This window comes from Polistes fuscatus, unplaced genomic scaffold (assembly GCF_010416935.1).
Source record: "Polistes fuscatus isolate 324 unplaced genomic scaffold, CU_Pfus_HIC Scaffold3, whole genome shotgun sequence".
Lineage (NCBI taxonomy): Eukaryota > Metazoa > Arthropoda > Insecta > Hymenoptera > Vespidae > Polistes > Polistes fuscatus.
In genome coordinates this window covers 554,218-566,757 of record NW_025113107.1, presented here as the reverse complement: position 1 = coordinate 566,757, position 12,540 = coordinate 554,218, and the positions used below count along the sequence as shown (strand labels likewise).

Below are 12,540 nucleotides of genomic sequence, written 5' to 3'. Positions count from 1 at the left end.
TGTATTATTAGAGGGTTGCCTCTATTTAACTATAAAATAATAATCATATTCCATAGATATGAATTAATAAAACCCACTACTAATCACTAAATTCTTACCACTTGAAAAATTTTCTTATTTACGGTGATCCCAAAACCCTACCACTACATTCAATTTGATTGTTCGTTGATGATTAATTAAGTTAAATGTATCCCATATAAAAATTGCATAAATTAATGCGATCCCAGTGTGTTTTCGCCGTCCTGGCTGACTCAGGGTACCTTCCTTCGTTGTTTTGCTTTCTCTTTCGGGAATGGCATGCTCTAATTCCTTTGAACGCAAAGCTGTTCGTTCATCGTTCGTTGGATGCGTCCTCCGCCTTTTATTTCTTCATTTCAATTTGCTTGGAGATCATTCCCATTTGAATCGATAGATATCAGATTCAATAAATAAGCGATTATTTTTACGGAATAATTGTACCAATAATAAAATAATTGTGTTCTAATTTTATCTATGAATCGTGCTATTTTTAAAAAAAATGCTGCATTCAACTTCGATTTAAATTAAAATAAAAACTAATAAAACACGTGAAAAAGTTATTATAATATGAAAATAAATGTATTATATTATGTATATGCATAATATATATATTTATATATTACGTTAAATTACGAAGTACAATATGTTAGAAAATATTGTATACAGACATAAATTCCTTAAGTTATAACATACATCTTTTTAAAATCACATTTTACAAAAATAATCTTCATTTTTTTTAAAGCTTCTAGTTTTGCTCAGTTTCATCTTTTTTAACATTCAAATTATAATTATGTGTATGCTACAATAATACAATAAAAAAAAGATATATTATTTTATAAATAATTCAATATGATTGTTTCCTATTCGTTGTTAGAAATATTATGCTTATATAATATAAAATCAATATAAATTGATATATATATATATATATAAAAGGAAATATAAAATATAAAATTACTTTCAGGTACATTGCATACATTTGAATGATCGAATTTAACAAGAGCTAGAAAATGCAATCACAGAATGATCCCTTGTGAAAGATAAAATAATTCACGGATCTTTACACGATTAAATAACAAAGCATGAGATTTTGAACTCCATCTCAAGACCTAAACACCTAAGAATAATATTTCTTGATTTCTTTGAGCAAAGGTGTCTCTGTTAACTCATTTATTTCGACAAATCTCTTATTAGCTCTACTGAAATAATAAATGTCCCCTGTATATATATCAAACCATAAAGCATGAATATGTAATTCGTGCCTCTCTAATCTTTTTTTTAAGAAACCATAAGAAGCAATATTTTGAAGCTGTTGTAATGTATTAATCTATGTAGAAAAAAATTAGATATTAAAATAAGTTCACTTTTAATAAATACCTTTCTATTGATACTTACTTGAGACAATTTATCTTCTATGGCAAACTTATTTTCAGGATCAATGTAAACAACAAACTTCCGCAATGGTGTTTCAGCTTGAAACAAAATTGGCTCGTGGAAGCCAGTAATTTCAAGCTGTTGAAATTTGGCTAAACTGCTACTAGCATGTGCGCATAACCATGCTCTTAATGGTGATATCCTTCGATTCATCTAAAATTCAAATATTATTTTCTTTACTTTGACGATAGATGCATACATGCTTGATATAATATAGAAAGCAACTCACTTGAGAAGCAAATTCTTCGTCCTTCAAAGCATACAATAAATTCATCGCTTTACAATCACTGTGCCCACAAACTATAATATGTCTTATGTCGTTGACTACGCAACCAAGTTCCAAAGCAGCTGGCTCGCACATAGTGAGTTCATCCGCAAAATGTTGAGAATGTGGAATCAAATTTCCAGCATTTCTTACTAAAAGAGAAATAAGAAGAGATTTCTATCATTAGGATCGAATTCTCGAATAATCAACATTTTCATTTACAAACAACAAATGTACTTCGGTGCTTCGAAGGTGCGATTCTCAAACAAGACTAACAACAAGATTTTATTACATTACTATAATTTTAATTGTAATTTCATTAAATAAATTAATGAAAGTACAGTATAGAAAATCATGTAATTTATAATACTGCATACTCTTCGAATTGCATTTGTTCAATTAATATTCATTTGAGGATTGTCACCTTATAGGCAGTCTCCGATACACCATAATGCATTAGAAATTCCAGATTCTTCATATAGAAATAGTCAGATAGTAGACATTGCGTGTGTTAGTGTCATAATGAAGTCTCGTACCGACAAACATGTCCCCAACATTTGTTTCCGTAAATCTAGTTGGTATCATCCGAGAGTCCATGCAGGTAAAGAATACTGCTTTAGGCTGTGATAAGAGGAATGATAAAAGTCAATTACAAAATAAATAAAAGTGTAATATTCACTATAATCACTTTAAATAGAACTATCGATCGTATCGTTGGTTCTAAGCAATTATCAGCGACATCGTTCCTATCGTAAAATTGAATATTGTTATCTATTCACATATTTTCTAATAAAAAGCATATCTAAATAAGTCAAAAATTAGTTAACTTAATAAGTAGAAAATTAGAAACGTGAAATAATAAAAGTTTTTAAACTACGATAAATGAAATCAATCCATAAAGTAGGAAATAGTTATAGTAAAATCTATCATTTAGTATAACGATAACAATGTCAAAGGGCATTTGAAAAAATTTATCAATACTTCTTCATAAAATTTAGAGACATTTCAGGGACACAGAAATAAATGTTAGTATAAATCATTTAATTGTATATAATTGTCAATTGTTTTTCTTTGTTAATAATATTTTATTGTTACTCTTACTAATTAAATATTGGAATGTGTGATTCAATGTCACATGCGATTACAATTTTTTATCATAAACTTACAAATAGAAAACAGGTTAAAAAAGAACACTTGTACACATATATATATATAGTAAATCATCGTTTAAAAAAACGTTAATGCATTATAAATAACATACCTCGGGATGATCTCTAACTTTTTGAAATTGTTTCACCATTCCTTCTCTATGACACTGCCTATATTTCATAATACCTTTAATTATTCTATCCATTGTTACGAACCACGTTGAGAGAGACTAACTACTGTTGTAACTACTGTATGCTTACGCGTCGTCAACAGTGACACACACAAATCCGCCATTTGTCAGATTAAAGGCGGACAAAATTTGAAACGATCTTATTAATCAATCTTATCTTTCAATTATTGATTGACATTTTCTCTTCAGAATATATAAAGTAATATAATAAAATGATACATATCTATATTTCTCATTTATTCGTTTATAATCATAAAATACATAATCTAATTATAAATGCAAAAAGTTATTAGACTATTATTACTTTATTTATTTTTTAAAACAATTACAGCCGTTAATCCATAATATCAATCATAGATTATTTAATTACTTAATTGTATGTGCGAGGCAGCGCAATTCAAATTTAATATTTAATTTAACATATTTAACACAAAACATATACAAATGTGATATTAATACCATGTCGCTTAGAATATATTGTAATAATTGTTTACTCCTTTTCCTTGATTAATTGCATTAACTGTACGCTATTTTGAAGAAACTAAATACAGTATAAGAAAATATATCTTTTTGAGAAGATCACAAGAGCCACTGTACAAATTTGATGCGAGATATTGATATAACATGGAACAATGACAATATTGTTCGGTCTAAAAAATGAAGTTATTTAGGATTCAAACTAGGTGATATATTTACTATTATAAATAATTCAGACAAAATATTTTCTTTATGGTTGTTGATACTGAATTACTCTTTACAGGTTTACACAGATCCACAATTATTATGAGATGATACAGAGTCTTACAGCACCATCAAACATAGCAATTGAGCAAGAAACAAAGAAATATTCCCTGTATAGTTATTCATATTTCTGTCATGAATGCTCATAATAAAAGCTGGATATTATTATTATTCGATGAATTATTTTCAGCAAATAGATTGCCAAATGTAATATTGGTCATTCCATCAGACTCTTAAATTCAACAGTCATTAACAGTTTGGACCCGAGCGACAATGCGCCTGGGTCGAGCTGACTTCTATCTACTCAATGCTGAACTTTGACTGGCCCGTTCTAATTTTTCAAAATGTTTACGTGCATTGCGAATATTAATTAATGTTGCTGCCGATGCTTAAACAGAAAATTATTTGAAATTAATTAATCATTTAAAACAATAATAAATGTTATAATCAAAGTGATAAATATGCTTACGAATAGCTGGATCTGACATGATAACCGTCACATATGTGTTTGATGTAAATACATCTATGAAAGCAGCAAAATTACTATTTCTTACCTCCATACTTTGAAACTGTGCTGCTAACTTACTGCAACAAAAATTATACTTATTATTTATTACAAGTATAATAGATTTGATTAAATATTACATTTTTTTTACCTGCAACTTAATTTAAACTGTTTTATGATATTCGAAACTTTTTCAAAACGATGTACATCTCTATGAAGTTGTCTTTCGCAATGGCTAATTAAAAGAAATGTTGCTCTTTCAAATAATAGTACTTCATCCGCATCAATTATTTTTGCAAATTGATTTAGACTTTGTTCCAATTCTTCTACATTAGGTATCAACATGTACACGATAGAAGACCACGCTCTGTAATAAGATAAAAGCAATAGCATACTAAATGATAAGAGACATATTCTGATAAGTATTAAGCGACATAAAAGTGTACTTCAATCTAAGTCAATACCTATATAAAGTTTCATCCCATATACTAGTTCTAAAACAAGTACATCCAAGTGGTAAACTCAGTCTTTTGAGATCTTCCTCTCTCTCTCGTAGTATCAAATCACGCTGATCCTCTTGTACCAAATCCATTTTATGAACAAGACAAAAAATCTTTGCATCGGGGCTATTTTGCAATATTGCTTCTAAACAGTTTTGATAATAATGCATATCTTTGTCTAATTCTCTTGATTCCACATCAAAAACATAAATTAACACCTCTACATTTCGGAATATATTATCACGTTGAGATGCAAAATAATTTTCCATGAAAGCTTCTTGACCTCCACAATCCCAAAGATTTAATACCAAATTTCCAAGGAAACGAACATGACTATGCTCTACGTCAACTATTATGAATATAATCAAATTAATAATATAAATGTAAATGATAAGAAATCATAACAAAATATTAAAAATGCTTACTTGTTGCACCTAATCGACGAGTATCACGTGCTATATAATTAGCAAATATAATACTACGCATACTCGTCTTTCCTGAGCCACTTTTGCCCATCAACAAAACCTAAAGAATATACATATACAAAAAGAAGGCACAATAAATAATATTTTTTATTATTAACTATTACTAATACTTTACAATATATAAAATCATAGTACCTTTTTCTTCATCTTGAATTTTTTGATCAAATTCCTTCAAGTAACACTATTTATGATAAATAACTTATTTAGGATGAAATTCTATAGACTAATCAATTAAATCTAAAATGATTAACTCACTAAATAATGTCCATTCTAATACAAACATATGCAAAATCTCACATTTGAGGTTATGCAAATGTATTTGAAAAATATTCTATAAATTGTAGGATTGATACGCCCTCCTCAATATACGCAGTAAAATCCACTAACAATAATATTTCTTTTATAAGATAATGAATCACAATACGTAGCAAATTCAATATTGCTATACACAAATACAAACACAAAAATTACTTCTATCAAGTATTACACATAGTACTCTGAGTAAGGCGTTAGCATTACCTAAACAGAAATAATTTTTGTACATTCATCGTAAATAAACAAAAAAGATAAGAGAAACTAATTGTTGTCTCGTATTGATCATTACTAAATCTGTAATATTTTCAATCTAATTTACGTTATACTTAAACTATGATTAAGATATATATTAACGTTTAATAAAGTCTCTTCTTTATTAAACTTCAAATGTGATTAACTATATTGCTGATACGATACATAAGAAATTTAAAAAAAAACTTCTTTTAAACGTGCGTAATAAATATGAATTATATTAAATTAAGTAAAATCAAGTTTTTAATTCACCACTTTTTGCACCGTACAAAGTTTATTTTTCATATCTTTCCTTAGCCAATCAGTACACACCTCGCTTGACCTGGAATTTGCTGATTGATCAATTACTATTATCTACTGACCAATAAACGATCCCCTTAAAGTAATCTATTTAAAAACCGCGTTTTTTGTATTCATAATTTCATAATTTAATTATAAATATATAAGTAGAGAAAGAGAGAGTTTGTCATAACAAAAATAACGATATAAATTGGATTGATTAGATAAATCAATATCAATAAATATCAATGAAACCAAGTATATACACGTTTACTTAACACATTATTGTTATTCTAAAATGGTGGCAACTTCGTATGAATGTTCAATCATAATGTCAAATAAATGTTATTTACAAGAACCATAAAAAATGATTATACTTAAATTAAATATTAAAGATCGAATTTATATGTATGTGACAATGCACATAAATGGGTTTGAAAAGTGTAAGAAGCAAGAGAAATATGTGTTGTATAATAATTTATACATACATACTCTAAACACATAGTGATAATAACCATGTATGATTAGGAAAAGAGGCACTAGCGGTGAAGATGGAGAATAGGGAGAAAGGAAAGAAAGAATAGAGAGTGAAAATGAAAAAGGATAGAAAGAGAGAAACGATAAAGATAGAAGGTAGAGAAAAGAGATAGGAGTGAATAGGAAAGAGGTAAAGAAGAAATATATTCAGGATATTATTCCAGTGTGGCGGCGCTTGTGCAGTTTAGAGAGCCGCTACGGCGGTGATTCGAGCTTCTTATCGGCCTCGAGAAGAGCCGTAAAGAAATAAGAGAACTAAATAGAGGATATATATATATATATATACATATATATGTACCGATGGTCGCTTTGGGTAGCACGATTATGAGCGCGAAATAAAGTAGCATCGATAAGGAGCGAAACGCCGCATGGTTCCTCCTTCGCCGTATCCAACCGTGGCATATCACGGACGTGTGCTTGAAGCGGCGCCATATATACGATATATACTCGTATTCATTCCTTAGCGAGTGCGGCCAAGTGCGGCCAAGTGCAGCAACGGTGACGGCGACGGTGACGACGACGGTGACGGTGACGGTGGTGGTGGTAGTGGTGGTGCCAGCAGATAGAAAAGGAAAAGAAAGTGGAACCACAATTGCTCCTTTCTATCCTGGATGGGGGCGAGAAAGATAGCCGCGACGCGACTCTGAGAAAGAAGAGAGTAGTTAGAAGAAAGGAGAAGAAAGATTGGTGAATGCGGCGGGGTACTTTGCCTGCACCCGTGCGTGAATCACGCTTCCGAGGCGCCCGGCTGTCCCCCGTCTTCGAGTATACCCCATCGTCGCGACATTGACCTGTTCGAGGACGCCGTCCGTTCTTTAACGATACCAACATTCTACACGGAGATTTTTTTTCTCCCTTCTTTCCCATTTTGGAGTAACCTTTTAAGAGTGACACCCACGAGGTGGAAGGGGAAGAGGCATCTTTCTATTCGTTCCGATCCATGTCTTCTACCGGTTTATCTAATATCTTCCCTATTCTCGACTACGAAACGTAATATACTTATATGAATATTTATTTGAAAAGCTCGTCACTTACTTCAGGATAAGATCATTTTTGTAATATGATAGTAGTGTTCAATGAGTCTTAGTACCAGTGTTATTGCCACCAAGATTTCTAGTATACTGTGATTAAAAGAAGGTCTATCATTTCTAAAACTTTAGAAAGTAAGATTGTTGATTGAACTTTAACAAGTATAGCTGTGAATTATTTGTATTTCTAAATAAAATATTAGAAACGCAGCCACGAAAAATAGACTGGCAACTAAGAGAAAGAAGCAGGTGCAATATGTCAGACGAAGAAGATAAACCTCCTGCACCTCCTGTACGGCTGACATCTAATAGGTACATGTGCTTGTCATTTTTATACATACCTTTCATTGCCAAATACCATATTACTTTGTATTATATGATCTGTTTTATTGGATATTGATTAGCTACTGCTACGCTTAATAAAGAGGAATTTAATAATTATAACAAATTGTAAATGTATATATGGGTATATATGGGTTTTGACATTGAAATATTAATATTTTATAACACGCATACATAATATATGATATTATCTTACATACTTTACCAGATTCTTAATTATATGTTTATATGCGCATGAACAAAGAAATAATAAAAAGATAATACTGTTGCGCATTGGTAAGTTGATAATCAATCGTTGCTGTAATTATAATCAACAATTTTATGACAGTTAACAATATTTTGTTGTTTTTCTTATAATATACACAAGTCTGAGTCCTCCAAAAATAGAAGAACTCTACCACTAATTTTGTACTCGCTAAAAATAAAATCTCTCAGTTCAGATACGATGACATTCTAATGTAGGGGGCCAGGTTTTAAGATCTGTGTATGTTATTTGAGCAATACATTTATCAAATTTAAAAATATATACAAATTGGTACTTTCAATATGTAAACAATTTTTTTTTTCAGTATGAGAATATCTGTTACATTTATACGAGTAATAATTCAAATTATTGATTCTTAATTCTACTTAATCTACTATGTATCATTTAATAAAATAGCACATATATTATAAATTATTTCTATAAAGAATTATAGATGACCATTTATCAAATTAAATAAAAATCTATTAAAACTAAATAATGAATATGTTGTAGAGGTGAATCTGCACCAAATTTGCCAGTGGATATGCGCCCACTACCAAAAGAACCAGATTCAGATGAACGTAAGAAAAAAACATTGAAAGGCAAAATGAAGACGAAAGAAAATAAAGATAAACCAAATATAAGTTATCCAACGAATTTTGAACATACAGTGCATGTTGGATTTGATGCTGTCACTGGTGAATTTACGGTATGTTTCATTATTTTTAATTATTTTTTAACGTCGTTTAAAATGCACTCGCTTCCTGCTTTGCTGTTGTACCATGATACGGAACATCCAAATAATATAATATGCAATAATTAAATGTTAAGTGATATAAAATTGAAAATACTCATATGGATCTTCCGTATCTACAAAAATAAAGTTTCAAACATTTTTTTCACATACGTATGGACATTGTGGAACGGTAATTTGGTAATTTGTCTCAGCTTCTTATACATATTATTTTCTCACATGGAAAACTAACTAGACACTATTTCTTTCAAGCTGCCATTAAAAGTAAGTAAATTAAAATGACCACAGACTTATTTTGCCTGTATTTTACCTTGTACATACATCTTGTTTAAGAGTTTGTTTTCGTTGCTGTTAAAAAAAGAATTAATTCTTTTGTTGGAGTCAAACTGTAGGATATATCATAGATTTCATAAGCATAAATGCTTCTGTAGATTAATATAGCTTTAGGCAACGTGGCATTTAACATTATTGCTTTCCTGCAGAATGAATCATGGTGATTGTTAACTTGTAATATAAATTTATTGGGTATATTAAACGAATCATAAAAACCTTACATTTGCATGTTTTACCCTAAAATATATATTCTATAATAATTTATTTATCTAATGATTTATCTATTTCCCCTGTTTTTTTCCTATTCTGTAGAAAGTAGGATTAATCTAGCCAGCATTGTCTACCTGTTATATTTGACTTCCCCCTTATTGTAATATAACTATGACTTCTATCATTTTAAAATATAATATTATCATCCACAGGGAATGCCAGAGGCTTGGGCAAGACTTCTTATGTCAAGTAACATTAGTAAACAAGAGCAAAAGAAAAACCCACAAGCTGTCTTGGATGTTTTAAATTGGTATGATAGTAGCAGTAAAGAAACAAAAGGTTCTAAATACATGACTACAACTAAGATGGTTGGAGTTATAGGTAAGTTCAATATCAATTTATTTTTTTTTTTTCCTTTTTTTTTATTTTTATAAAGAAAAAACGTTTGTACTTGTTATATTAATAATACAGATATCATTCAAACTGCACACCCAGCTCCAATAGAAAGAGCAAGTAGCCCGCGAAGTATGGGTGTTACTGTTGGTACAGGTGTAGGAAATATTCGTGGACAGGCAATGTCTCAGGCTTCAGGAAGCTCTCACTCTCAGCATTCATTGAGCAGGTGAGCCTTTTACAATTTTTATATTATGAAAAAACTATTAATTAAATATTAGCTGAGAAACAATAACATTGCAGAGTAAGTAGCAGTAGTCCCAGTAGTACACCAACTGATGCTTGTGCAACTAGTTCTGAACAAGAAGATGAACCACCACCTCCACCTATTTCTGCGAGACCAGAACGTACAAAGTCAATAGTAAGTTTTCTAATGTGTACAATGATGAAAATATAAGGTAATTATAAAATTGATTTTATATAATTTAAAATTTAAATATTCAGTATACAAAGCCTATAGAAGAAGAACCACCCCCATCATTGGCAATTACATTGGGATCACCTCAAAGAAATGGAACACCACAACAACAACATCAATCGCAATTAGATAGAAATAAGAATCAAGCAACACCTACATCGACTACGACTGATCAAACGCGACCAGCACAAAGTGATAAAGCAAGAAAAAAGAAAATGTCGGATGATGAAATACTAGAAAAGCTTAGGACAATTGTAAGTGTAGGAGATCCAAATAGAAAGTATACAAAAATGGAAAAAATAGGGCAAGGGTAAGTTTTAAATATAAATTTAAATTTCATTATGTTTTATCTGGAGTATAATATCTGCGAATAAAAAAATAATAAAACAAACATTTGTTTGCTATTAGTGCTTCAGGTACAGTGTATACAGCGATTGAAACATCAACAGGAATGGAAGTTGCAATAAAACAAATGAATCTTTCACAACAGCCGAAAAAAGAATTGATAATAAATGAAATTTTAGTTATGCGGGAGAATAAACATCCGAATGTTGTAAATTATTTGGACAGTTATTTAGTGGGAGAAGAACTATGGGTAGTGATGGAATATTTACCTGGTGGTAGTTTAACTGACGTCGTGACTGAAACTTGTATGGATGAGGGCCAAATAGCTGCAGTATGCAGAGAAGTATTACAAGCATTGGAGTTCCTTCATTGTAATCAAGTTATACATAGGGATATAAAGTCTGACAACATCCTACTTGGACTGGATGGGGGTGTAAAGTTAACTGATTTTGGATTTTGTGCACAAATTTCTCCAGAACAAAGTAAAAGAACTACAATGGTTGGAACTCCATATTGGATGGCACCTGAAGTAGTTACAAGAAAGCAATATGGTCCAAAGGTATAAATAGATACGAACTTTTATATAATACTCGATGAATATTAATTATTAAAATATTAAATGAAAATAATTTAACAAAACAGGTAGATATATGGTCATTGGGAATAATGGCTATTGAAATGATAGAAGGAGAACCACCATATTTGAATGAAAATCCACTGAGAGCATTATATTTAATTGCAACTAATGGAAAACCAGAAATTAAAGAGAAGGATAAATTATCTGGTATCTTTCAAGATTTCTTAGACCAATGTTTAGAAGTTGAAGTTGAAAAACGATCTGCAGCTTCAGAGTTATTAAAGGTAACGCACTTGAGTTGATGAAAGATAGTTTACTGTTATATTTAATAATGTTATTATTGTACCATTGGACATATTTGACATTCCTTTACAGCATCCTTTTTTGAAGTTAGCAAGGCCACTAGCCTCCTTAACACCTTTAATTATGGCAGCAAAAGAGGCTGCTAAAGGTCATTAAAAGAGTAGTGAAAGACTATGGTCGAAAGTGATCATAAATATGACTATGTGAAAGAATAACGAACCACCCTCCCAAAACGGAAACGGCACAATAATTCAATAATATATATGTAATAAATAAACATATATAAATATATACATATATATATAAATATATTATATATATATATATATATATATATAGGTCATAAATAGATAGAACTTATCCGATACGTGAAGAGTATCGAGAAATGGTTTCAAAGTTTTTAAATTGCTCGGGTCTCGCATGTTGTGAGGAGAAAAAGTTAAATCAGAAAAACTGTGTACGATCTGACGGCAGAGACCTTATTTACCTCGGTGATGTGTATTGATTACTAAAAATTTCTAGCGTCAAAAATTAAACAGATATTGAAAAATGAACGAACATAAGTTGACGTCAAATATTGCCTGAAAAAACTTTTTTATCAACATTCATCATCAAGGATAGATAAGTGTTTGTCAGTTATTTTCTAAAAATGTAAAAATAGTATTATTGACTCTAAAGTTGAAGATCAGAGTTAGCTACAAACACACATTATTTATAGCAAGGATCTTTATTAGATAATACCATAAACAAATGTGAACAAGTACATAAGATTTATTCTAATACATTATTATGGTTTGACAAAAAATAAATTGTAGGAGAAAAATAAATTGGTCTTCATGTCAGACTTATATTTTTCGAACGAA

General features: G+C 30.2%; 3 protein-coding genes across 12 annotated transcripts; 1 reads left to right on the top strand and 2 right to left on the bottom strand.

The window, feature by feature from the left end:
- Nucleotides 1-925: 925 nt before the first annotated feature.
- LOC122520232 (beta carbonic anhydrase 1) lies at nucleotides 926-3,209 on the bottom strand. 2 transcript variants are annotated; one of them, XM_043640303.1, is made up of 5 exons: nucleotides 2,979-3,200; nucleotides 2,254-2,338; nucleotides 1,682-1,869; nucleotides 1,414-1,605; nucleotides 926-1,345 (listed from the first exon to the last, which is right to left on the bottom strand). In XM_043640303.1, the coding sequence occupies exons 1-5, from the start codon at nucleotides 3,069-3,071 to the stop codon at nucleotides 1,136-1,138; spliced, it is 768 nt and encodes a 255-aa protein (XP_043496238.1). In that variant the 5' UTR covers nucleotides 3,072-3,200; the 3' UTR covers nucleotides 926-1,135. The 2 variants fall into 2 exon arrangements, 1 of the variants encoding a protein (XP_043496238.1); XR_006304472.1 differs by lacking the exons at nucleotides 926-1,345; nucleotides 1,414-1,605 and having other exon boundaries at nucleotides 1,778-1,869; nucleotides 2,142-2,338; nucleotides 2,979-3,209.
- A 133-nt stretch (nucleotides 3,210-3,342) lies between these two features.
- Nucleotides 3,343-6,146, bottom strand: LOC122520229 (ras-related GTP-binding protein A). 5 transcript variants are annotated; one of them, XM_043640300.1, is made up of 7 exons: nucleotides 6,107-6,146; nucleotides 5,423-5,468; nucleotides 5,228-5,327; nucleotides 4,767-5,151; nucleotides 4,454-4,669; nucleotides 4,267-4,382; nucleotides 3,343-4,185 (listed from the first exon to the last, which is right to left on the bottom strand). In XM_043640300.1, exons 2-7 carry the CDS (start codon nucleotides 5,432-5,434, stop codon nucleotides 4,094-4,096), a joined length of 921 nt encoding a protein of 306 aa, XP_043496235.1. In that variant the 5' UTR covers nucleotides 5,435-5,468; nucleotides 6,107-6,146; the 3' UTR covers nucleotides 3,343-4,093. The 5 variants fall into 5 exon arrangements, with proteins under 5 accessions (XP_043496235.1, XP_043496234.1, XP_043496233.1 ...); XM_043640299.1 differs by lacking the exon at nucleotides 6,107-6,146 and adding an exon at nucleotides 5,957-6,074; XM_043640298.1 differs by lacking the exon at nucleotides 6,107-6,146 and adding an exon at nucleotides 5,543-5,943.
- Nucleotides 6,147-6,410: 264 nt separating this feature from the next.
- Nucleotides 6,411-12,540, top strand: LOC122520216 (serine/threonine-protein kinase Pak). 5 transcript variants are annotated; one of them, XM_043640273.1, is made up of 11 exons: nucleotides 6,411-7,660; nucleotides 7,902-8,010; nucleotides 8,798-8,993; nucleotides 9,291-9,302; nucleotides 9,794-9,962; nucleotides 10,053-10,203; nucleotides 10,278-10,395; nucleotides 10,479-10,762; nucleotides 10,861-11,356; nucleotides 11,440-11,658; nucleotides 11,750-12,540. In XM_043640273.1, exons 2-11 carry the CDS (start codon nucleotides 7,955-7,957, stop codon nucleotides 11,831-11,833), a joined length of 1,785 nt encoding a protein of 594 aa, XP_043496208.1. In that variant the 5' UTR covers nucleotides 6,411-7,660; nucleotides 7,902-7,954; the 3' UTR covers nucleotides 11,834-12,540. The 5 variants fall into 5 exon arrangements, with proteins under 5 accessions (XP_043496208.1, XP_043496212.1, XP_043496211.1 ...); XM_043640277.1 differs by having other exon boundaries at nucleotides 6,411-8,010; nucleotides 10,077-10,203; XM_043640276.1 differs by having other exon boundaries at nucleotides 6,411-8,010; nucleotides 10,290-10,395.